This window comes from Stenella coeruleoalba, assembly GCF_951394435.1.
Source record: "Stenella coeruleoalba genome assembly, chromosome: 17".
In the NCBI taxonomy this organism is placed as follows: Eukaryota; Metazoa; Chordata; class Mammalia; order Artiodactyla; family Delphinidae; genus Stenella; species Stenella coeruleoalba.
The window spans coordinates 77,608,174-77,634,875 of record NC_137163.1 but is presented as its reverse complement, the minus strand read 5'-3'; the positions used below and the strand labels follow the sequence as shown (position 1 = coordinate 77,634,875).

The 26,702-nt window shown below is 48.4% G+C and overlaps 1 protein-coding gene across 2 annotated transcripts; it reads right to left on the bottom strand.

Annotated features, from left to right (window-relative positions):
- Positions 1-1,633: 1,633 nt before the first annotated feature.
- On the bottom strand, positions 1,634-26,626 carry LOC307175809 (uncharacterized protein). Of its 2 annotated transcripts, XM_079901355.1 has the most exons (12): positions 26,186-26,626; positions 19,323-19,436; positions 18,210-18,531; positions 17,766-17,811; positions 16,261-16,488; positions 15,648-15,905; positions 8,922-9,098; positions 7,774-7,903; positions 7,381-7,627; positions 3,809-3,912; positions 2,910-3,112; positions 1,634-1,995 (listed from the first exon to the last, which is right to left on the bottom strand). In XM_079901355.1, exons 5-8 carry the CDS (start codon positions 16,300-16,302, stop codon positions 7,871-7,873), a joined length of 510 nt encoding a protein of 169 aa, XP_079757481.1. In that variant the 5' UTR covers positions 16,303-16,488; positions 17,766-17,811; positions 18,210-18,531; positions 19,323-19,436; positions 26,186-26,626; the 3' UTR covers positions 1,634-1,995; positions 2,910-3,112; positions 3,809-3,912; positions 7,381-7,627; positions 7,774-7,870. The 2 variants fall into 2 exon arrangements, with proteins under 2 accessions (XP_079757481.1, XP_079757480.1); XM_079901354.1 differs by having other exon boundaries at positions 7,381-7,903.
- Positions 26,627-26,702: the final 76 nt, after the last annotated feature.

Here is a 26,702-nt window from a genome sequence, read left to right as displayed (position 1 = left end):
ACGGTCCCAAACAACTAAATGCCACTGTACAGAAAGATCCAGTTGACCATAGGTTGCAATTCTAAGGTAATGGCCACTGATCACTAAGTCACATTCTCTTTATTGGATGACTAACCAGTGAAGTAGCACTCTATTATTATCCATTTGCCACCAGTTACGTACAGTATAAGGTGAGAGGCAATGTTGATATATTGCTGAATAAAAACGTCTAAAAAAAAAAATCTAACCAGAGAGTATAAATCAAAACCGGATGCAGAAAGAGAAAGAAAAACAACGTTCCAGACATAAAATAGAGGCAGGAAAGAAGCTGAAATAGGCCCGCAGAGTAACTGATCATGAGTGGAATTATATCTCGTGTGGACTAGTGGCAATGTTGAAACAGACTCTGAAAGTGAGATTTGGAAAGAGCCTAGGGAATTGCTGTTACTACATCCACACAGCACAGAATCGGAAGCCCAGGGAAAGACACGTATTGGACCGACCGGGTAGGAGTTGATCTTCTTTCCTTCAAGCTTCATATCCTTGCTGCTTTTGCTGCTTCGACCTCAGGCCTTGTCTCTCCTTTTTCATCCGGGTGAATCCCTGAGGGTAACCAATGAGGACGAGCAAGAGGATGGAGATTTAGAGGCAAAATACCGATAGGTATTGACAGAAGCTGGTTAACTTATTGTCCAGCGGTCACCGTGCTGGTTGTCGGTGTGACAGGGAAGGGAATAAAAAACATAGAAAAGGATGTGAGTGGGAAAGTTAGTCACACCATCACCTTACTGCTGATTCCTAGCTCACCGAAAAAGCGAAATTTCTAAACCTTTAAGGATCTATCGGTGATTTTTAAATGCTGCTAAATTTTTCTTCTGTAACCCTAGTAAGAAAACTAAATACTTAATCTAAGCATTAAAACTTTATCATTACAACCCATATGTTCTTAGCACATTTGGCAAGAGACTTATGCTATATCTGGAAAAGGAATGCAGATGTTACCATAATTTATTCGAGCACCTGGCCATATCACATGATCCCCATCTGAAGGAGAGGTGATGAAAATATATTTTTAAAGTTTCTTGAAACTAACACACCATTGTAAAGCAATTATACTCCAATAAAGATGTTTAAAAAAAAAAGATGATCAGAAAAAAAAAAGTTTCTTACTCTATCCTTTTGATACATATTCCAAAAAGTGTGGGGGACCATCTTGGTTGGCTGTTTATAGAAGCTGCAACCACCCATGAAAAGCAGTCCCACTGTTGCCATAGTGATCATGAATGATGGAGCCATTCTGCCAGAAATCTCATTCACTTGAAAATTGAAGTCCCCAGGTGACAATAAGCTGAGGACACTGTAATATCAGGTGGGATAACGTCTAAGACACCCAAACAAGAAGCGAGAGCCGCAATTCACTTTACCACAAGTTATAGGAAGGATAGATGGCAGACACACTCACAGGAACCCAGTGTTAGAGATCAGAGAGCTTCCACGGCCGAAAAGTACATCTGCTACCTTAAAATAAAAAAGAAGGAAAAAATATACATACACACTTCCAGGACAGTGATGAAAAGACAAAGACATGCTGGCCAGACAACGGCGTTTATTTTCCATAGAACTGACCTGCTGAATCAAACGACTTTACCCCCAAAAGTGTAAATGATCTTTTTAATATGGTGAATTGTATATTGATATAAAGGCATACTGACTCTCAGTAAAGAAGTGGGTGTCACCATTCAGGTGGCCATCGTGAACCATGTGAATGGTACTCCCAGGAGGTGGTCCTTTCTGCCCAGCACATCTCCTCCAAGACATGAGCCTGATTCCTCGCCGCCATGTTGCTCTCAGGTGACTCTCACTCTTGCTGACGGTGAGTGCCTGTGACTGAGAGTGAGGATGTGAGATTCACCAACGGGCAGAAGAGTAACACATGGCCTCAGGAGACTTTGGTGGCCACCTTCACTCAACAAGTCAGCTGAGAAGCAGAAGAGGTCCTTGTGCAGAGCGAGCGTCCTGAGCAAAAGCAGAGAAAGGAGCAGACAGGAGATGGAGAAAGAGCCCCCCACATTCCCTGTTCCACACCCTCCTGAGACCCAGCTGGATTCCTGCCCTTGGGTTCCATAAGTCATCCCCAGTTTTTATAGTTAATCCCCTGTTTCAACTACATTAGCTGACACTTGAAATAAAACAACCTTAAATAACCAACTCCACCCACAAGCAGACAAGGGAAGTTCTTCAGCCATTGTCAACGTCATCTTGGTATAAAGCCACCATCTCTTCCTCCTTCTTCCCTTGCCCTTGGGAAGCTCCATCAACGTTGATGTTTTCTGCTACCCGGTCACATTTCATGATGGTGCCTCTGCCCAAGAGAATACATGACCTTCCCTTGGACGTTAGGCTGAATGTCTGCTCTGAGCTTTATCTCTAGTCCTAGCTGCCCACATCCACTGCTGGTATTTCTCTGTAAAAATAATACTGTCGGCTTATATTTTTGAGAAATGTGCCACACACTGTTCCCAATACCTTATAATTATTCATTGATTCATTCAGTCAGTCCTCACAATAACCCTACTGGGGAGGTACTATAACACCGTCCCTTCACAGCTGGGGAAAGTGAGGAAGTGAGTGGTAAGCCATTTTCCCAAGGTCATAGCGCAAGTAAGTTGCGAGCAGATATCTGATTCCAGACGGTCCGGCTCCGGAGCCCAAGCCCACAGCCATCAGCCAATGCTGCCTCCCTGGCAGATGCAAGTCCACGAGTACAATGAAAGGCAATCAGCGACAGCCCCCAGGAGATGCCACATTTTGAAGGCGTTCCTGGCTTTTGGAGGGGCGGCTTTGGGCATACATACACATCAATATACAAGCACATATGCACATGCACGTACGCACGGGTAAACACACACACACATGCACACCTGGCTCACCTCGTGGCCAGACCTGAACTGGGCGATCACAGCAGCTTGAGGAGGCTGTTAAAGCTCTGGGTCTGGAGGGCGACACCATCGGGGACAAAGTGCACACAGACCTTGGTGTCGGGCTGGGGAGGGGACAGCAGACAGCAGCAGGCACGGCACCCCCGTCACCTTCAGCTGAACCTCTTTCCATTACACTGACGGACGCGCTGGACCTTGGAGGATTAATAGGGCTTTCAGGGTTTTTTCATTTTACGTTGCTTTTTGTTTTTAATGGAGGACCAATCTTACCCCCGAAAAATCTCTTGCTTCCAGGTGGGAGCTGCCAGCATCAGAGCTTCCTGCACACGGAAGATGAAGGAGGCCCCCGTACGTAACCGCACTTGTGCATCTAACGACAACTCACGGGAGTGCGCCCGGCCCCAGAGGTGTCAGGCCTACCAAAACCGCAGCTCCAGGCGGAGCGCATGAGGTGCGCAACCAGAAATGTAAAGTGTGTAGGAGGGAAATGGAGCTCTTGACAGAGACGGGATACATTTTCTCCTTAGAATTGTTGGAAGTGAACAGCTCCCCGCCTGATCTAGCCCTGGTCTCTACCATTATAGAAGGAACCCCGGTTTCTCTCTTAGGTTAAAGCTGTTGACAGGCCAAGTTTCATATGTTGGACAATCTTGATATAGAACACAACGTTTATCATCCACAAAATTACCCCATCTCCTTGGCCCTAAATACAGAGAGTTGAAGAAATGAAGTAAACCCAAGTTGTTACTTACCCTCAACTCTACTGTTCCTAATGGATAAACATTAAAGTGTTTAACAGGCAACAAAGCAATATTGTGGAGAGAAATGTGGAGTTTGGTTTTGAGTCTAATATTTAAAATCTGTGTGGATTAGAAAGTAGTTTCACCAACCTGTGCCTCAGTTTCCCCATGTGGAGTAAAAGGCTTGGATTGAGGGTCTCAGGGGTCTCCCAGCACTGGAATTCGGAGATTGCCTCCCGAGATGTTAACGTGACCTTTCTCGTGAGAAGGAAAGTGTATGAGGTTGAGTTCCAGACCTGCTTGAGAATCCTCATTCTCCTGCTTCCCACATTTGCTACCTGGAGCCCCTGAGCCTCAATGTCTTGCTCTATAAATTGGGGATAACAATTAAGCAATTCGTAGCTTGCTGTGAGGACAGGTGTGCAGGATGTAAATCTGTCCCAAGGCCAGGCCAATTGTCACACAGCAGAAGTGAAACAAAACAGTGTGAGAAGCAGTGAGTATTTGAAAATAGATGTTTTGCAGAGGAATGGAGGAATCAGAATGAACCCAAGGCTGGGTGAATGGTGATGACGGTGGTGGAGGTAGGGGAAGAAGCACAAAGTGAAAGCCAGCACCCTGACCTTGAACCTGACCGAGCTCCCCTCAACACTGTACAAATGTTCTTGATTATCTACAAAATTGAAGGACTGGAGGATTTTAATATCTCCTTCAGTTTAACTTAAAGATTTGGTAAAAATGAATAAACAAAATAAAAGCTGGGGCTTCCCTGGTGGCGCAGTAGTTGAGAATCCGCCTGCCAATGCAGGGGACACAGGTTTGAGCCCTGGTCCGGGAAGATCCCACATGCCGTGGAGCAACTAAACCCGTGCACCACAACTACTGAGCCTGCACTCTAGAGCCCATGAGCCACAACTACTGAGCTTATGTGCCACAACTACTGAGCCTGCGCTCTAGAGCCCATGAGCCACAACTACTGAGCCCATGAGCCACAACTACTGAGCCCGTGTGCCTAGAGCCCGTCCTCTTCAACAAGAGAAGCCACCGCAATGAGAAGCCTGTGCATCGCAATGAAGAGTAGCCCCCACTCGCTGCAACCAGAGAGAAGCCCGCGTGCAGCAACAAAGACCCAACGCAGCCAGAAACAATAAATAAATAAAATAAAATAAAATAATTTATAAAAAACAAAAATCAATTTTAAAAAAAGCTCCTCTAGAAAATCTGGAAACTCTTAAATCATGAGCCACTGCTCTGTATCAGGATATTTGGTACACGGTTCTCTAGACCAAGGTTTCCCAGAGGGTGATCCACAGAATCATCTGGTGTGTTTGTTAAACATGCAAAATCCCAGGGAATTCCAGTGGGAATTTGAATCCAGTGGTTAGGACTCGGGGCTTTCACTGCTGTGGCCCGGGTTCAATTCCTGACTGGGGAACTAAGATCCCACAAGCCGCGTGGCACGGCGAAAACAAACAAACGAACAAAACGTGCAGAATCCCAGGTGGCACCCAGATCTCAGGTTTCAGACTTTCAAGGGTGGGCACAGGAATGTGCATTCTGAATCAGCTTCCTCATTCTCGGGTGCGCTCCACTCCGGAACCCGTGGTCTAATGGCAGGACAGGATGAATAAGACCCAAATGGCAATCAGGATTTCCAATGGTCCTGGTTACCCTCATTGCTTTCTGTCACCCTTCTGCAGAGGGATAATCGAGGATTTCCCCCAGAGTAACTTGCCTTGGCAGTCTCTGTCCAAGTGTACAAAATGCTTTCTGCCCTGAAGTTTCATCTGTGAGCTTGTCCAAGAGGATCTGAACGGTTTTCTAGACCTTCCTAGTTTTCCCTCTTTCTCCCAGATTAACAAATGCAGCCAATTGAGAATAAACAGTGAACTGAAAATCCAGAAATGCTACATCACAGGAAAAAACGATTTCAAAATTAAATAATAGAGACCTCTATGACTCTGCTGGCCTCCACAGACTGTGAGTGTGTTTCAGATAACCATGCATGGTATTTTGGTTGGAAACCCAGAGACTCATAAATCACAGCCCACATTTCCATGTCTGGCGTCACGGCAGGAAGGAAATGTTGCCCAGTGGGCGGCCCGAGGAAGCACTGAAGTCTCCAGAGAATGATGAGTAATCCCCGTCTGAGCAGAGGCGACAGCAGCCACGTTAATGGGCTGATCTAAATGTATAAGCCTTCACCCTTTGCCTGTTCTCTCTCTGAACAGCAGATCCAGAAGATGTGCCCTGTTGAAGACGTGTAGCTACTGAGCTTTGCAGATGGGTGTGGGAAGGTCAAAGTACTTATGGCAGAAAAAAATACCTCCTGGGACAAAGCTGACTCTGAAATCACATGTGGTCCTCTGGTGTTCTTTCCCTTTAGACAGATGAAAAGACCCAGGATCTGCACAGAGGTGCAGCGTCACCGGGTTTCTTTGCCTAAGCCCCCGTTAATATTTTGTAGCCTTCACAATGTCACTGGAGAGTTATTCAAAGGTATCTCTGAGGCAATTTCCCCTACTGAGTGAATGGGGGAGGTCGTTCTGGAAGAACCACAGAAGACTGTCTGCCTAATTTAAGGTAGGTTTAGACGATAGGGCACGGAAAACCAGACCTGATGATTCTCTGATCGCTCATGGGAGGTAAGCATCCACAGGAGGAACTGATTATGCCAACCGTCCAGGTGCACCAACAGGTGCTGGCGTGTCTTCCTCGCTCAGGTTCACGCGCAGGCTCCCCAAGGTGCAGAAAGGACTTGGACTAGTCATCCTTCCTACCACGTTACACCTCATCACTGTCATTCTCCCTCCCAGTTTTCAGATGAAAACTCTGCCCAGTCACCAAGCCATTTCAAGTTCATAAATCCCAAAACTCCACATAAATGCTTCTTAGAGAAGAAAACTCTAATGTCTGATGACAAACATGTCATTAGGAATCATCGTGATCATTTTAAGCCTATCTTAAAGGCTTAAAAAAAAATCCTTGTTCGCGTACATACTATCAAACTTCATCCTAATTTTATAGAAGAAAAAAAACTGTGCTTTGGCTCCACCATGCAGCACGTGGGATCTTAGTTCCCTGACCAGGGACTGAACCCGTGCCCCCTGCACTGGAAGTGCAGAGTCTTAACCACTGGAACACCAGGGAAGTCCCAAAGAAAAAAAATTTTTTTAAATTAATTTTCAGGTGTAGAGAAGTAATTTCAAATCAACTCTCAATAATCCAAGTAATGGGCTTCAGGTAATGGCTTGGAGTATGCAAAATAGCAGATTTTTAAAAACCTATTTACCTGTGTCTTTTATTAGGATTAATTATTTTAAATCAGTGTGTATAACATGAAATCTGATAAAACTAGTTAAAGTATATTTTAGATCCTTAGTGCCTATCAGCTAGTTAGTAGGATAACATGAATAAACAGAGAAGGAAAAAAATGTTTCTCAACTTTGGAGAAAACAACACTGAAATGTTCTTCATAGTGTTATCCAAAAATGAGCAGAGAGCTATTGCAGACCGCGGAGAGACTATTAAACAATTGTCCCACAGCTATTAGCAAATGCTCTGGCACCATTTCCAGAATTTTAGGAAAAGAAAAGATTTTATGAGGCATAGGAAAAGTAAATTCTTTGTAATTAAAAAACATTCTACTAATATACTTTGCTTGGATAGCCTAGGACATCACAGCTTTCAGGGCAACCGTGAGCAAGAGGCAGACTACGTACCATCCCCCCCGGGGTCCCCGAGTGGCCACTGTGGCTGAGAGCTCAGAGCTGGAAGGGCCCGGCCGAGACTCACACTGCAGCTCAGAGTCTGGGTCTGGGGCCAACGTCTTGGCATTGTCACAATGCCAAGGACGTTTTTCTTCTCAACCGAGACATTCCCGTAAGAACAGCAGAAGACGTGGGAAGGTTAAGGTGCTTCAGTGCCCACTGTTGCATGTCTGTGTCCTGACTGTGTTACTCTGTGCTCCTGTAATAAACATAAATCAAGTGACTAGCTTTCACCAACTCTGCAGTAATAAATGGCACGTCTCTAAGCCCTTAAACGTTGCCTGAAGTTGAGCACCTTTCCGAAAGCATTTCAGAGGGTGAAGTCCGGATTGTAAATTTTCTTACTTCAGTCTCCCAAGTCAAGAGGAGCTGGCAATGCAGTGTTCTCCCCTCCAGGCTTTACGTGTGGCTGAACTTGTCCCATTTCGCTCTGCGGGAACCATCAGTTTCTGACTTCTTTCAATGCTGTTTCACCCTTGAATGGCAAAAGACAAAACAAAGGACTCACCCAGCAGGAAATGTAAATTGCTGCAGCCACTATGGAAAACAGTTTGGAGGTTCCTTAAAAAATAAAAATAGAGCTACCATATGACCCAGCAATCCCACTCCTGGACATATATCCGGAAAAGATGAAAGCTCTAATTTGAAAGGTGAATGGATAAAGATGTGGTACATACATACAATGGAATGTTAGCCATAAAAAAGAATGAAATCATGCCATTTGCAGCAACATGGATGGACCTAGAGATTATCATAGTAAGTGAAGTAAGTCAGACAAAGACAAGTATTATATGATACCACTTATATGTGGAATCCAAAAATAGTACAAATGAACTTATTTACAAACAGAAACAGACACAGTCATAGAAAACAAACTTATGGTTACCAAAGGGGAAAGGGGGGGATAAATTGGGAATTGGGGATTAACAGATGCACACTACTATGTATAAAATAAACAACAAGGATTTACTATATAACTCAGGGAACAATATTCAATATCTTGTAATGACCTGTAATGGGAAATAATCTGAAAAAATATATATTTAACTGAATCACTTTGCTGTACACCTGAAACTAACACAATATTGTAAATCAACTATACTCCAATTTTAAAAAAAAGACTCCATGGGCTTCCCTGGTGGCACAGTGGTTGAGAGTCCGCCTGCCGATGCAGGGGACGCGGGTTCGTGTCCCGGTCCGGGAGGATCCCACATGCCGCGGAGCAGCTGGGCCTGTGAGCCATGGCCGCAGAGCCTGCGTGTCCGGAGCCTATGCTCCGCAAGGGGAGAGGCCACAGCGGTGGGGGGCCCGCATACTGCAAAAAAAAAAAAAAAAAGACTGTTAAATAAATAAATAAATAAATAAAGCCTCCAAAAAAAAAAGACTCACCAAGCAGATGAGACAAGTTCCCAAGATGTCACAGCAAAACACCTGGCCAGTGCCCCCTCCCCTGCTTCGCCCCCATGGTGGTGACATACACACCTGTCACTCACCACAGGCCACAAGTACAACTTCTTCCTCAAGCTGGCCAACCCTGCACAGATGCGAGGAAGTGCAACTGCGTCCTTCCAGACCACAGGATCCTGGGCAGGAAGCGTCTCTGTGCAGAGGGAGCTGCACGGCCCCTGGGGTGTCATGGGAGGGCTGGCAGAGGTGTGTCCGAAATCAAGCTGGAAGGACACAGGGTGAGATTTTGCTCAAAGTGCCTGGATCGGGCTAGACCTCATCCATCCTCAAATACCACGCACTGCCATCGAGTGGAGCTCGGACACTGCAAGGCACCCACGCGCCTCAGTGCCACAGCACAAATCCTGGGCCCTCTCCAGCGGGAGGAAAGGGACCTGAGAGATGGTTTTATTCTCTCTCGTGGGAAAGTAAGCGTGGGAGACGGCTGATGACCCCATCTGCACCGCGGAAGGCAGGATTCACCCTCTGTCCAAATACCATATTAGCTAACAACCGAAACTCAGCACTTTCGAGTAGCAGACGGCAGAACACGCCTTATAACGCGAACCCGCCCAGGTTCAAGCCCTCAGCCTCAGGTAATCTGTTCCGGAAGAACCGTTCTCAGCTCCTAAGAAATGGTGCTGGCTTCACGTGTCACATCCAGATGTCTTTGTCAGCTTGCAGCTTCCCGATCCGGGGCCAGCCCTGTCTTTCGTCCTCATCCCTGCTCTCCATAAAACAGCCTTAAACAGCAAAGCTCTACTTCTGAGGATTTTGCAGGAAAAGTCTACTACAGCTGCTTTAAAAGGAGAAACGTCAGCTAACAGTGATTTAGAGAAGATTTTTTTTTAGGGTTGTAGACTGTTTTGCACTCAGAGATGTTAGGGAAAGAAGGGCAGTGAGGCCGAGGGGCAGATCTGTAGGAAAGGATTCCTCCAAGCCCCTTGTTTATAAAACCCACACCCAACTAAAGCTGCCCCCGACGGACGGGCTGCTTCAAGGCCCCTAGGTCCTTCAGGGCACTTTCAGGGCACGCACACAGCAACAGCTTCTAAAAATCAAGCATTTAAAGACCATCCATTCAAATTCTTTTCCCATTTAGGTTATTACAGAGTACTGACCAGAGTTCCCTGTGATATCCAGTAGGTCCTTGTTGGTTATCTATTTTAAATTAAAAAGTTTTTTAAAAAGACCAACCATTCAAATTCTTCATTTTACTGATGGGGAAACTGAAGCCCAGAGAGGTAAGGGGACTTGTTCAAGGTCACAGAATCAATTAGAACAGACTACCGACGTGGTTTCACCTGTACCAGAGTTGGAAGAACCTCCCATCTAATCTTTGCCAAATGGAGCTAATTCCAGTGGAGCTTCAGCCCGGCTAGATCTCTAGCAGGCACATGGTAGTGCCGGGGAGAAACAGAGAACTTGGCAGACTCTGGTCACACCCCGACCAGCCAAGGTCAGCCAAGTTCTCAGAAAGACAGAGAACAGAGCCCAGAAGATCGCACCTGCTTTTTTCTTTCTTTTTTTTTCAGACACCCACTGTTTGACCTGCTGTTTTCCTGATACGTGCTGTATTTTACGTCTTTCCTTTTTAATTCCCCACAGCGGAGTCCTTGAGGCTGTCAGCTGGATCCCAGCATCTTTCCTGGACCACTCAGCACACAGGTGTGGGGGAAGGAGGTGATGGCATTTGGGACTCTGAGACACCCTCGTGTGTTGGGCAGCACCCTGACCGGGGGTCCAGAAAGGACTGACACCTGAAGCCCTGCAGTGGCCAGAGGAGAGGGGACAGTCACAACGGGAAGGGAACGGGCCGGCTGGGGACAATCCCGGAGCACAGGGAGCTCAAGGAGGGTCCAGTAAACGTCCCCTGGGGTGTTGTGGGTGATAACGAGCAGCGTTTCTCACTCTACGCAGAAAAAGAGACGTGAAAAGAAATAGTAATCAACGTGAGGAAGGAACATGCACTAGAGTTGGAGCTGCAGCCCTTGTCTGTTACAGTGGTTTTAAAACTGGTGCTGCAGTGGCTTTGAAACTACTACCCTGATTTTCTAAACCCTGAGGCTCTAAGGTTCCATGAGGATGGGGACTCAGAGAGGTGGGCGACTGGGCTCTCAGCCCCACTGTGCCCACCCACACCAGAGATCCTGCCCACGCTGGGCAGCTCAGCACTGAAGGCCTTCAGAACCCAGTTTTTAACCAGTTTTAACCAGTTCCCTGGTTTAACCAGTTCCTTTAACCAGTTCCCTGCTCAGCACTGCAAATTGAGACTCGCCCTCTCTCTGCCTCTGTCTGTCACACACACACACATACCCCATTCCTTGGTGAGAAACAATAATATAACAGAATAAGTTTTATTTTCCTTGATTGTATTTTTTTTAAACTATAACAATTTCTTGAGTACTTTCCATTTATTTTACTTATTTATTTATTTTTGGCTGCATTGGGTCTTTGTTGCTGTGCACGGGCTTCTCCTTGCAGTGGCTTCTCTTGTTGTGGAGCACGGGCTCTAGGCACGCAGGCTCAGTAGTTGTGGCTCGTGGGCTCAGTAGTTGTGGCACACGGGCTCTAGAGCGCAGGCTCAGTAGTTGTGGCGCACGGGCTTAGCTGCTCTGCTGCATGTGGGATCTTCCCAGACCAGGGCTCGAACCCGTGTCCCCTGCATTGGCAGGCGGATTCTTAACCCCTGCACCACCAGGATCATATTTTTAAACATGCAGAGCAAAAGATAAAATTCGAGCACTTTCATCTCCAATAAGTGGCTTTATAGAGAGTCAAGATAAAGATGAAATGACAGAATGAATGAATCAGAAGTGAGCGGCCAAAGGAAACCTTATAGAAAGATGCAACCCCCAAAGCCAGGAGCCACGGTGATTAGTTTAGGTGGCTGCTTTGGGCTTCAATCCGCAGAGCCACAAGAAGGGACACGGGGATTGAAAGCCCAGAGTGTGGCAAGGCAAGTTGCAATATTCCTGGAGAAGTTAAAAGGATGGTGGGGAAGAAAGGATAGAAAAATCTCAGAGTTAGACACGGAGCCTTGAGGAGGCAGTGGACATTCTCGCTTTAATGAGTGACTTGAGCTCAGTGTCAGGAGAGGATGGGCTGACACGGTGTCCATCAGGCTTATCAGAAAGCTGCATTCAAATAATGTTTGTCATTTCAGTGAAGATGCATATTTTTCTGAATAAACGATGAGTCACTGGCCACATGCTAAACCCCAGTCCGTCTCAGTTACCTTCCCAAGGAGCCGCCCACCACTGGCATCATGCCCGTCCCCAGCCCCACAAAGGAGGGGTCACCAGCCAGCGTTCTCTCTAGAACAGCTTCCCTCTGCTCTGCTCAGCTAAATGATGCTCACCCTTCCAGTTCCAGAGAGGCTCCCCTTTTCCAGAAGTGCCTCTGCTGTAGCGTCCATAAGCCCCTGTAAACACTTGAACTCGGAACGTCCTCTGTGTTGTACGCCTCACCCTGATTCCAGCCCAGCCCATCCTGGCAGCCTTGAACACAGGCTCAAGTCGCCACCTCCAAGGCAGAGCCTCTGTAACGGCTCAGAGACCCCTGTGCCCTTCACAGCCTACAGTCTGAGAGCGAATGGTACTAATACTCGGCTGAGGATGTGGTCGTGGGGGTAGGGGAACAGCAGAGGAGTATGCAGCACCAGAAGATGCTTCCCCTGGAGCCTCCAGGACAGCTGACCCCGCCCACTTTCCTGTCTCTGGAGAAGAGCCTAGAGAGAGCCTCCAACTGCAGGAGACCTCACACGGGCGGCCCGTCTCTGCTCTTCTGAGTTGCCTCCAGAACAATCGTGAGTGCAGGTGTCAACACAGGCCGAGCAAAGAGGAAAGAGACACCTCACCGCAAAGTGCCAGACCTTGCGAAGACCTCCCGGGAGGACCCAGGGGAGCAGGTTCGGGCGCCGGGGGTGAGGGTGTCGAGCGGGGAGAGGGCATGAGGCTACACGGGGGGCGTCTGTTGATAGGGGAGCTTTCTCTTCGGGTCCACACTCACCATCTGGCAGGGATGACTGGAGCCCACCCTGTGGAGCCAGTGGAATGGCCCCTTGAAAGAGGGCCTCGTGACGGCCTCCAGGGAATGGGATGAGACGCCGGAACCTCCTTGGTGGGGTCCTGAGGGTGGGCGGAGGAGGCTCCAGGAGGAGGGCGTGTTCAAGTGGCCTCGTCACCTGAGACCAGAGAACCCCTCGCCGGATGCGTCCCCTAAGAGGGCACAGGGACACTCCCTTCTCCTAAGAAATGCTCTAGGGAGAGGAGAACAGCACTCAGGAAGCTCAGGGTCCTCATAAACGGGGGCTGACACTAGAAGATTCTACCAGGACAGGGCGTCACCTCGAGTCAGTGGGGACCACGGGAACCCTGCTGAGAGAGTCCCTGAGACAACGTACCATCCTCAGTGGCCAAGGTGGACATAACTGGTGTCAAGGCCAGGGCTGCAAACAGGGCCCCTTGATCTGCGAGAATCTATGGGAAGAGCGAATAGACCCTACTGGGGTTTTTTAAATCAATACATATGTATTTTTAAATTTTTATAGATTATTCTCCATTTAAAGTTATTATAAAATATCACTTATATTCCCTGTGCCACACATCACGTCTTTGTATCTCATTGACTTTACACCTAGTAGCTTGTACCTCTTAATCCCCTTCCTGTATCTTGTCCGACCCTCACCCCTCTCCCCTCTGGTAGCCACTAGTTTGTTCTCTGTATCTATGAGTCTGTTTCTGTTTTGTTATATTCATTCGTGTTAGTTTTTAGATTTCACATACAAGTAAAAGTGTATAGTGTTTGTCTTTCTCTGTCTGACCTACATAGATATGGAAGCAACCTAAGTGTCCATCACCAGATGGCTGGATAAAGAAGATGTGGTATATATAAGATAGAATATTACTCAGCCATAAAAAAGAATGCAATTTTGAGTGGATGGCAGCCTGATGGCAGGAGGGGAGCTGTTCATTGGCCCAGTCGCATGGCCTCCACCCACTACGGCTGTTCCAGGGACCCAGCTGCCAGCACAGAGGCTTTGGGCAGAGCAGGCGGCCACTGGTAATTAACCCGCAACTAGGTTAATGTGCTGTAGGTTTCCACCCTGGAGGGGGTAGCCATGCATGCTTACAACACTGACTCGGGATCTTGGTTTCCTTTCCCTGCAAGCTGTTCTGCTGTCAGCACCCTTATTTGAAGGCTTACAGGTGCCCCTTTATCAATATAACATCACCTCAGACTAAGGGGTCCAGCTTATAGGGAAGGAGGTGTGGCAGGAACCTCACAGAGCATCACTCCTCAGCGTCAGCTGGACCAGTCTCCCCACTTCCATGCATCTTCCACACCACTGCCAGTTTTTTTTCCCTATATAAAAATCTGGTGCTTTCCTTCCCCAGCCTAAAACCCTTTGGTAGTTTCCCAAAGGCTTCAGGATGCAGATCAAGCGCCTCAGTATGTAGCAAAGGCCTTTTATACCCAGCACCACACTCCTTCCCAGCCTCATCTCCTGATGCAACCGCCACCTTCACAAAAAGTCGCACCGAACCTGCCCTGTTTTCTGAAAGGCATCCGCCCTCTCAGGCCATGTCATTTGCTTTTTCTGCTCTTTCTTTGGAATTTGCCTGCTTTAACTCTCTTTCTAAAACCCCCCCCAACTCCCTTGAGACCTGTATACAATCAATGGCTTAACGAGCTACCATACATTTAGCAGCCTAAAGAGCACACAGGTATAAACTCTCAGTTTCTGTGAACAGGAGTCCAGGCATGGACACTCAGCTGTGTCCTCTGGTTCAGGGTCTCCCAGCCTGCAGTCAAGGTGTCAAGGTGTCAGCCTGGGCTGTGGTCTCATCTCCCGGCTCCACTGGGGAAGGGTCTGTTTCCAAGCTCCCGGGCTTGTTGGCAGAATCCAGCCCCGGCAGAATGTTGGATGCGAGCCTCACTTCCTTGCTGGTGAGCCGCTAGAAGCCGCCCTCAGCTCCTGGCCGCAAGAGCCTGTCCACAGGGTGACCCCCAGCACGGCAGCCTGCTTCATCAGAGCCCGCAAGGGACAGGCTGGCAAGACTCAAGTCAAAGTCCTGGGTAACATGACCGTGGAAGTGACGGCCCATTTTCCTGTGTATCCCGTTGGTTGAAGGCAAGTCACAGGTCCTGCCCACACTCAAGAGGAGTGGCTACCCAGGGGCGTGAACACCAGGAACCCACCAGCCACGGGACCTAACCCTGCCATCACTGGCATCTCCACGCTGCTCTGTTTCCCCAGCACCTGGGTCTCAGACACAGGCCTGTTCGCTGTCTCCTATAGCACACGTGTGATAGAAATCCTCAGGCACGGCATCCTCCCGCCACAGCAGAGCTCATGACTATTGGCGTTAGCACCCCCGGGGGCCTACCACAGTGCTCCACACCCAGGAGCACGAGGCTACAAGCCCCCGCCTCCTGGTCCAGTCACGGCTTCCCCTGTCCAGAGAAGGAAGAGAGGGGCGGTTTCCAAAGTTGAATGTCTATCAGTTTACTCTCTTTACAGCTTTCTGCTTCTCCTAAGGAAAATATCTGTAGATTTGCCAATCCCATCAAATAGTTTTTTATTTATAACGAAAATCAAGGTTTAGGTTTTATCAGCACCTAACATCAGCCTAAAGGAACTCACATACCAGAACAATTTTAGCCATTGTCTCCACTGAAATTTTTAGCCAAGAGAAGGGAGATGCACTGAATTGATGTGTGCCGCGCTTCAAATGCTCATAACATCCCTGTACAATAAGCACTGTTACCTCCGTTTCACAAGCCAGGAAACTGAAGCTCAGTTTAAGTGATCTGCTCCTGGTGGAATCAGAATCATATTTGGTCTGGATTGCTCCGTCTTTCCACACCTCCTGCTCAGAGCCTGGCAGAGGGTCAAGGTCAGAGAGAACTTCGGGCAGCAGAGGGGAGCCCCCAGGGGGTCCTGATTCCATGTAGAAATCCAGCTTTGGGCTCCAGAAACTTCTCCCTGGGAGCAGCAGCTGTCCTGTCTTGTGGCGTGTGGTGACCTGGGACAAAGAGGCTCAGGGCAGAAGTGGGGATGGGCTGGCTGGAGGACTTTCGCTGACCAAACTCTCATCCAAAAACAAATGTTTTTAATCCATGTCAAATGGTGCATTTGGTTGCCTCAAAGGCAGTCCCTTCCCTCAGAAATGCCTGATTACACGCACAATCCTGGAAACTACTGATTTCCTCTGCTCTGAATTCTCGCAGGGAATCTGGCAACCCCAAATCTAACACTAGGCTCGGATTCACCCGACACCCCCGGGAGGCGCCCACCTCGTCTCCCCCAGGGCTGGGCGGGGGTGGGTGTGAGGAGAGAAGAAGGGAAGCAGGCCTCCAGCACGAATCCATCTGACTTACCTTCAGTCCCGACACCTTATCTGGTAGACAGTGGTTCAGCATCTTCGGAGGAAAATCTTCTCTTATGTAAAATGCCTTCAGACACGTCACTACTTCGTCTAGGAGTCATTCCTTTCGTACACGTTTACTGAGCCGGCTGTGCCCTGGGGCTTCCCCTGAGCACTGGCCCACCTTCTTCAAGTTCCTGCTGAAGGACCCTCATGAGACGGCGGGGAGTTCTAGAAAATGCTGCAAAGACCCCACACAAACTTTAGGACCCCGATTCTCCACTGAGCTCCCCGGCACCTGTGAACTGAGGGGGCTGAGGGAGACGAGATGGTCCCGGGTTTGCTTCCGCCCCCGAGACCAGGTAAACTGAGTAACCTCTGCAAACCTTTTCAATCCATTTCACCATTTAAAAATAAGACTGTTTGTGACCTGCTGAAGGTTAACTCCCTCCGGGCAGTTAGGACTTGGAAAAAACAAGCATAATACCCACTTCCAGGCTGGAAGAAATAAACAAGTTTGCCCTTTCTTCAGAAATGCTGTGTCATTCCAAATAATTGGAATTGCTTTTTCTCAAGAATTAGTAAAATGCGTTTGTATGAATTCAAAGAAAGGGGCCCAGTCGAGCAGACTCTAGACTCCTAACCCTCCGGAGATCAGGAGATGCCAGCCCTGGGCATCACCCACACAAGAGGGGGCTTAAGGATGGGGCAGAGGGGGTGCCAGAAGTTTCTAGCACGTGGTGGACACTCACTGGTGTACATCCCCAAGGGACTCGGCACCAGTGACATGCACACATCACCGATTTGCTCTTGAGGGAGAATCCTAGTGTCACAGAGAGAACCTCAGGCCCCCTCCAAGGAGCTGGGAGGGGACCTCCACCCTGAACCCCCAAACCCCCAGCTGCAGCTCTGGAAACATTCACAGTAAAGGACAAGGCCCCCGAGACTGAACCCCTCAAGGCCTGGGAGCCCCCAAGCGTCCCGGACAGTGAGGCACGAGGAATCCCAGGCTCCTGCTGGCCCCCAGCGACACAGAGCCAGTCCACAGCCCAGGACCCACCCACACCAGCTGGGCCACGACGGGAGCCTCGGGGCCAGCCGGGGAAGCAACAGGAGAGAGTCCCGAGGTCCAAGCAAGAAGCCCCTCGGGCCACTGACCGCGAAGACGAGACAATTGCAGTGACCCCGCTCGGGCTCAGACGGCACCAGGGACCCAGGCGTCCGCACTCTGTCACTCACCAGCTACAGACATTGGGGAGGTTACGTAGCTGTGTGCCTCAGCGGCCCCCTCCGTGAAACAGGAATCTTAACATTCCTATCTCACTGGGTCGCTGTCCGTTAAATACTGTGATACGTGGAAGGTGGTTGCAACAGAGTCTGGGACATAGAAGATGCTCAAGGCGGGTTAGCTGAGGCTTGGTGGGCCTGTCGGGGGGACAGCCAGGAAGGAGGGGGCTCTGAGCACCACTGAGAAGAAGTGGGAACAGTCTGTCGTGGGCTGCTGTGATGTTATCTTACCCCGTTCCCGGAAGAGTCAGCCATCAGGAAGATGCCCCAGACGCTCCTGAGGGGGTTAAAATTGGTCTGAGCATTAATTCTAGAGTTCCAGATAAAGACACAGAACGTACATCCACGCAGGCTCAGCGCCCAAAGCAGCTTAGATGTCAGGGAATCTGTCCATGGTCCCAAAGCTCCCTGACCATCCAGCAGTTTCCTCGCCTGGTGTCAAGCCCGGGTATCCACTGAGCAAAAGGTTTATTTTGCTTACGCAGCGCAGAGAGCATTCAACACGTATTTATTAATCAAATAAATGAACCAGTGGCATCTGGTGTGTTTGCTATAGGTATTTGGAGGGAATGAAATTTGGGGGGATAGAAAGAACTTGCAATCAATTTGGAAAATAAAATTAAAACACAACATAAAACCAGGGAATCTATGTGAGAAGACACTGGAGGCTCATACCTTTCTCCAAGGAGGCCTGTTTCCTATTCTACACCCCAGACCCTGTGGAACCGGTCCTGCCCCAGGCCGCGATGCCAGGCTATTTGACACTTGATTCTCTCCACTGTCAGTAGCAACGGTTGGGTTCAGAGACAAGAAGTGACACTTGCTGTGACAAGAAGTCCGGTGAGACGGCCGTGTGCCTGCTTGCCAATTTCTGGATTTAACGTGCACTCACCTGGCATCGTTACTGTTCCAGAACTTGCTGAGAATACTCACCATCTCTAAAACTAGCATGATCACGGCATGGTCTTCTCCCACGTTCTCTGTATTTGCCAGCAGGCTTTAAAGTAAGAGTGGATTGAAATTAAATGTACCGTGCTCCTAACAGGAAGGGGGAGAGACCAGGGCAAGACAGTACTGAAGATATTGACTGCTAACTTAAGCCAAAAAGACTACATTTCCCTTCTGTTTCCTTTTCTTTTTGTCCTTGAATGTAACATACATGCCGACAAGCACATAGCCGAATCACAGTTTAAAGAATAATTGTGAAGCAAACCCTCTGATCCTTTATTCACCACTTGAGGGATTCCCTCCCAGCCCTCCCCTTGGGATTCCCTTGCTCCATCTACATTTTTCTCACCCGTCTGGACTTCGTGGAATACTATTTATTGACTCCTGAACGTTGCGTTGTTGACCTGTAGGTCTTGTGTCTTTTTCTTTCCTTTTTTTAGGGAATATATTTTGTGCAGTTGTGGGCAATAATGCAGAAGAACCCTTCATCCCCCTTATCGTTTCCTCAGTAGTAACATTTTATAAGACTACAGCACAGTATCACAACCAGTATCTTGACATCGATAGACTCCACAGCCTTATTCAGATCTCCCCAGTTTTATCTGCTTGCTGTGTGTGTATCAAGTCCCATACAACTGTATCATCGAGGTCAGTTTGTGTTTCCACTGCCATAGTCAAGATGCCAAACGGTTCCAACTTTGCAAGCATCCCTCACATTACCCTTTCTAGCCATCCACAATCCCTTCCTGCGGCAACCACGAATCTGGTTTCCATTTCTAAAATTCTGCCATTTCAAACATGTTCCATATGTAACCTTTGGAGATGGGAATTTTTGCTCACCGTAATTCCCTGGAGGTTCCTCCAGGTTGCAGAGTGCATCGGTACTTTGCTCCTTTTCCTCGTGGGGGTAGTATTCCGCGGGGTGGCTGTACCACAGTGCATTTATCCAATCACCTGTTGAAGGACACCCAGGCAGAGCTCCAGTTTGGGCCCCTACAAATAAAGCTGCTATAAACATTTATGTACAGGCTTTGGTGTAAAATTAAGTTTTCATGTCTTTGCAAAAAAAGCCCAGGAGGGCAATTGCTGGGTCGGGTGCTAGCTGTGTGCTTAGTTTGTTAGGAAGCTGCCGAAGTATTTTCCGGGGGGGCCCCACCATTGCACACCCCCACCAGCAGTGTGCGAGTGATCCAGTTTCTCCTGCTATTGATTTTTTATTATCCCGGATTCCCACTTTGGCTGACTGACAGAGGTCATTACAAGACGTTCAAACCACGTTACACACCTTGAAGACTCGCCTAAGTGGTTAGAAGGCTGCCTCTAAAGCAGTTAAATCGTGTAGAGAACACGGTACCTTCTTGCTCCTGCCCTGCCAGTGCAAACGCCCTCTGTCCGTCTCCCCTCCACCCCACACAAACCGTCAACCACCGCCTCCTACAGGAAGCTGCCCAAGACCCCCCCGCCCAGGTGGCTGCTTCACCTGTGCCCACACCATCCTCCCAGTTTCGCCATCCCCATCGCAGTCACCGGGTTCACTGTCTTCCTTGCGAGGCTCTCAATTCTCTGAGGCAGGAACTGGGATGTCTCGTCTGCCATCCCATCCTCAGCATCTAACGTGCTGCCTGCACACAGTAGGTGCTCAGTTAAATACGTGAGATTGAACGGGCAGTGCCAGTCTCAAAAGCCCATTCAACACAGGACTCCAGGCAGCCTTCAGCAACCAATCAAAGTTGACGCAGGAGTTGAAACCTCTTCACCACCCGGCAGTCAGTAAGCCCAAGTCGACGAGAAGACGACACTCACTGAGGCTGACATGAATTCATGTCTTCTAAGCATTTCCGAATAGTATACATGCTGGTGAATTAATGCTTCTAGAAGAGCAAGTGGCTTGTCTACCTCATTGCGCTTGCCATGAGGAAATCAACTCTCCATTACCCTTACAGAAGCAGAGGCAACGTAAATATAGTCACATGTTCACCTGCAATGTTTACACACCAGACACAGGCTCTAACTAACAACCTGGTTTAACTGCTTAATAAGAGTCCCGGACATTACTGATTTCTCATACAATTACTGCCTGGACTTTCAAATCCTATTTTACGTTATTAAGTTCTTTTTAATGTTAGGAGACATTTTTATATTTCCAAAGAAACAATTCAACATCACCATATATTCAATATCACTCCATAGGCACATATGGAGAAATGTATACTTAAAAATGGTGAAAATGGTAAATTTTACATTATTTGCCACAAGGGGAAAGAAAGAAGCTGGGCAGGAGAGCAGAGCATAAGTGATCAGCATTCGTTCAGTCTGCCTTGTTACCTAAACCGGATCCATTCATGTGAGAGCTTTGAGCCGCTGTGTCTTCATACATAAAATGCTAATCACAGCGCCAGACTCACAGCTCTTTGAAAGAAGAGAAAGGAGATGCGTGTAACTGGATGCACAGTCTGATTTTTGCCCAGGGACTTGGACCTCTGAGTAATCTGAGTGGCTGAACCCCAGGCCAGGAATTCATCAAGCTCATCCCAGGATGCTCTAACCCCTTCCAAGGAGGCCTGTGTCCTCCGACTCACCACCCGTCCCGGAAGATTTCAGATCCCTGTGAACGTAAGATGAGTTAGTAAATGAAAAGCTCTTAGAAAAATGACAGGAAAGGGCTTCCCTGGTGGCACAGTGGTTAAGAATCCACCTGCCAATGCAGGGGACACAGGTTGGAGCCCCAGTCCAGGAAGTTCCCACATGCCGCGGAGCAACTAAGCCCGTGCACCACAACTACTGAGCCTGCGCTCTAGAGCCCACGAGCCACAACTACTGAGCCTGCGCTCTAGAGCCCATGAGCCACAACTACGGAGCCTGCGCTCTAGAGCCCGCGAGCCACAACTACTGAGCCTGCGCTCTAGAGCCCATGAGCCACAACTACTGAAGCCCGCACGCCTAGAGCCCATGCTTCGCAACGAGAGAAGCCACTGCAATGAGAAGCCCGCGCACCACAAGGAAGAGTAGCCCCCGCTCGCTGCAACTAGAGAAAGCCCACGCACAGCAACGAAGACCCAACGCAGCCAAAAATAAATAAAATAAATAAATTTATTTTTTTTAATGACTGGAAAATAGTAAGCATGTGTAGTAGTCTCAAAGAAAACCAGAAACTATAGGATGTATTTATATATAAAGGTTTACATATATAGAGAGGTGAGTGTGTGTGTGGGGGTGTGTGTGAGTGTGAAGAGAGAGGGACAGAGAGAGAGAGCAAGAGAGGCTTTAAGGAATTGACTCAGGAGAGCACAAGATCTAAGTCTGAAATCTATAAGGCAGGCCAGCTGGCTGGAGATGCAGGAAAGTGACGATGCTGCAGCTCAGCCCAAAGGCCATTCGCTGGCAGAATTCCCTCTTCCTCAGGGCCTCTGCCTTTGCTGCTCTTCAGGCCTTCAGCTGACAGACTGACGCCCGCCCTCACGATGAAAGGTCATCCGTTTTACACAAAAGCTACTGATTTATATGTTAGTCTCATCAAAAATAAGTTCGCGTGACATCTAGACCGATGTTTGACCAAGAACTGGGAACCACAGCCTGGCTAAGTAAACGTAAAGTTAACCATCATTGCGTGGTGCACATGTATGCAACCGCTGTGATCCCTGGCGGCATCCGCTGGCCTAGGGTTTGCCGCAGGTCTCGGAAATCCTGAACCTTCTGCTCTTAACTCAGCCTTCCCCCCTTTTCTCCAAGACCTTTCCATTGAGCCCCTCCCTGCTCCATGGCAAGTAAACTGCAGCAGATCTCTCCTCCGGATTCTCCCATCCACCCCTTGTCTCTGCTGGACCCAGCCATCCTGAGCTTCACAGCAGCTGAGAAGCCCTCGAATCACTCCTGCTTGGGCTCCCCGGCCCCGTAAACCTCAGGGGCAGGCGCAACTCTGGGTCCCTCTGGCCCCACCCCTCTCCCGGTTCCGGCTGCCCGCACTCAAGTGAAAAGCCCCGTTTCTTTTAGGATCCTGCCCTTCGGTGATACCACTGCTGGTTCCACCCCAAAGACCGAGACACCCTACCCCACCCGTCAACCTGCTGATGTGCACGTGTGCGTGAGGCCGGTCACCCCACAAGCCGCCCCTCAGAACACCAGCCCCCTACTTCCCGCGCCCTTTGCCCTTCCTCCCCTTCACCTTCACGCCCGTGAAGGGGCCTGAGGCTTGTCACCGCTTGAAGCCGTAAGCTGGACCATACCTGGCTCTGTGTGGGCTTCTCCTGCACTGGTATCCCTCCCATTATCTCCTGCCCACCCACTTGATTGCCTCACTGCAAGCTCCAAGCTGCTGACCCCTTCCCTTGACTTAACCCAGTCTCTGAATGCGCTCCCAGCCTGCTTCCTTCTTATCCCTCTGTGTCCGTATTTCAGCCGCTCTGCTGTGCGCCCCCCACTGCTTCCATCCCTCGCCACGTCTCAGCAAAAGCACAGCTGCCCCCTGCGTCCACCTGCCAGGACAGCACCGCCCTCCCGCCCCGTCTGGACCTGAAACACGGCCTGGCACGGCGGTGGTGATTCCCCTGTTTTCATAGTAACTGGTTGAAACGCTGTCCTCCGGCTTGGCTATCCACGCGCAGAGGTTCCTCGTCGACATACTATGGTTCAGCCCTGTTGTTCTCGTTCTTCTGAGTTTGACTTATCTGGTTATCAGCGTTTACTGTTTCTTGATGTTTTCTGTGTCCAACAGAAACAAGCTAAATTCTGTCTAGGTCAATTAGCAACCCTATGTGAGACAGGACACACGTCAGCCAAGCTCAGGGTCGACAAGTTTTCATTTTAATATGTGATTATGTTACCACGTAGAGCTAGACAGCTAGCACTTCTCTGGGTGACTCCACGTGAGAAAAATGAAGTCCACTGCAGAAACTGGGAGGAAGAGGGAGCAAAATTTATCGCAGAGTTACATGAAATGCAAAGCGCCGCGCCGTTCCGAGCATTACAATTATTCTCCTGCTATCGGCTCCCGTTGTCCTCTCTGTGGCCTCTGAAGAAATAATTAACCTTGTGAACTCTGATAAACTCACAAAAGATGGAAAAGCTCACAGCCAGAATATCAGGGCCACGTGAGCACTTGAAGGCAAGTAGCTAAACGACTATTGTGATTAGAGCAAAATCAAGAGAAAATGTATCTGCAGGAAGAGAGAATGACCTTGGATGCTTCAAGGGCATTGAAAGCGTCCAGCTTACCGATTGTAAAAGAGCCTCTCTCTCTCCTTCCCTCCCTCCCTCCCTCTGGATTTTTCAGTCAGAAATCACATCTGCTTCGTGCAGAAGCCCGCACCACATAAACTGCTACATGCTGGAATTTCCTCTCCACTGCTTCTGTTGAAATGCAAAACTTACTCTCAGTATAGGAGGTGGTCTGTTCTGCATCAAGAGGTTGTATAACCCTCGAGTGTGCCTCGAATGGGAGACCAGACTCCTGCTTTTACACTTCAATCATCAATCGCTCCCAGCGGCCTGGGCTGTCTGCCCCGTGACCGCACAGACCCCCTGTGTGTGGCTCTCGGCTACACCTCCGTCAGCTCACACATCTGTCTTTATCTATGCGTTCTTCCCCAAGACACCAGGATGCCTCTGAAATGCCTTCCTTGCCCAATACCCAAAGAGACACCCGTAGAAGCAAATTCAATACATCACAATTTACAGGCTCACTTTTGTATGACCTCCTGAATCAGTTGGAAATTACAGAAATAAACTTTGACTAATTCAGCAGGAATTTACTAAATGATATTGAGTTGTTCAAAGTAACTCTTGGGGGCTGGAGAACCAGTGGCTGAGGTTACACAGCTAAACAGTTCAAAATCAGGCCACCAACTGTCCCTGTGGACACCTCCCCACGGCCACTGCCTGCCCAGCTGCCATCTGCACAACAGGCTCGCGACCCTCTGCTGGGAACCTGCCACAGCTATCCTTGGGAGTGGCACTGCCCATGCTGCTGTCCTCACCAGGAAGACATCCTGTTGACCCTGCTTCTTTGGGACACCAAATTCTGAAACAAATAGTGGCCCACGTGCTTGTGATGGAGAGAGCTGAAGTTATTGTGATGCTTAATTTTGTTTGTCAACCTGGCCCAGGCAACAGTGCCAAGTTGTTTGGTCAAACATCAATCTAGTTGTTGCTTTGAAGGTATTTTTAGATGTGATTAACTTTTTCTTTTAAGATTTTTTTTTTGATGTGGACCATTTTTAAAGTCTTTATTGAATTTGTTACAATATTGCTTCTGTTTTATGTTTTGGTTTTTTGGCCATGAGGCAGGTGGGACCTTAGCTCCCTGACCAGGGATCGAACCTGCGCCCCCTGCATTGGAAGGCGAAGTCTTAACCACTGGACCACCAGGGAAGTCCCTAGATATGATTAACATTTATATCAGTAGATATTGAGTGAAGAAGATTAACCTCCATAATGGTGGGCCTCATCCAATCAGTTGAAGGTCTTCAACAAAAAGACAGCGGTTCCCTAAGGAACAGGGAATTCTGTCTCCAGACTGCAACAGAGAAATCCTGCTGAAGTTTGTAGACTTTGGGCTCCAGACTGTAACACCAACTCTTACCTGAATCTCTAGCCGGTCTGTGAATTTTGAGCTTGCCAACCTCTGCAATCACAGAGCCAATTCCTTAAAATAATGGTTCCCACCTCCTCCCTCTCACTTCCTCTCACTCTCCGTCCCTCTCTCTCTCTCTCTCTCTCTCCTCCCTGTGTATACACACATGTATGTATATATGTATTCTCCCACCAAGATTCTAGAAGAATGTGCTAAGCAGGCAGAGAAAATAGCAAATTACACTTTTATTCTCATATAAATTTTATATGCAAGAAAAAATAACTAAGGGTCTTCCACCTTGAAAAGTTGGCAGCTGTAACTATTAACGAAGTTTCCTGAGTACCCAAAAATGGAGACCTGTCATCTTTCTTGAAGCATGGATTTAAATTGCCACAAGGCGGCAGGATTCATTCAGCAGGGTGGGGGCGGGGAGCATGGACCTGGCAGATGAGGACACGTCAATGTTGTCCCATTGTTCTTTGCAAGTCACCAGGTTTAGTAACTCTTGTGAAGGGAGATTTGATTTCCTTATGAAATAGCCTCCAAAAGAAAGTCAACTTTTAGGTTGTTGATGAAAAAGATGAGGTCCAGTAGTGAGATGATTCATAGTTTAGAGCCAGAAAATGGAGGATTTAGATTTTAAAAAAAAAAAAAAAAACCTTTTATTTTTCAAAAAATCACTCCTATCCAAGTTAACGTCAACGTTCACTATTTAAGCTTTAATCCCAAGCCATATGTAGTTTAGGCAACACTTCTTGGCATAAGCAAAAGATACATCCCACACTGTTAGTGGATACTGACACTCTGCCGTCCAAGATGTCCCCCATTATAGGTATATCCTTACTACTTATATATAGCTGTGCTTCACTACGTGGACGGGTAGGTAGGTAGATAGATAAACAGGTAGATAACCCTCCAAAATGTGCTACTTTTAAAACGTCAGTCATTTATGGGTCCAGGCTGGAAGGTGAAATCTATCCCTGGGGAGACTTTATCTCTGTCCTGGGAGGGACCGTTTTTATAAGCAGTTTTGCTCACACAGGTATGGGCTGGTCTTGAACGTTGGTGAAGTAATCCAAATGCAGATGCTTCCAACCGTGTTCATTTTATTACGATTAAATATGGAAAAAATTACCTCTGTGGTGGTGGACTGCATCTCTGGAGGGATGGCTATGAGGTGAGAGATTTCGGGTTCCCACTGACAGGCCTGTAATCAGGGAGTCTGGGGTCCTGGTGGTCTGTGGGGAGATGGCATGGTTAGGAGACGTGTCACCCACCCCTGCCACCCCCGAGGAGGCGTTCGAGGGAAGGGGGAGTCGGTGGGGAAGGGTTGTGAGGTATAAACCATCTCCTGTTCCAGGTTATAACTGAGCTCTGTCACCTCCCAGCCTTCGCACCAGCCTTATACTCACCTGCTCTGTTTTGTGGACTAAGGGGATGGGACCAGTTCAGCATTTGGGGCGTGGATAAAATGGATTGAGGGATTCACAGAGACAGCGACATCACGCGTGGCCAGAGACGGAAGGCAAACAGCTAGAAGTCACTTGCAGTAAAAGGGAATAAGTAACAACCAGGAGAAAACATAACCATAACCCAGAACCTTCAGAGACACACTTTAGGACTTCAGGATGGGACTTGCTGCAGTCATGTTA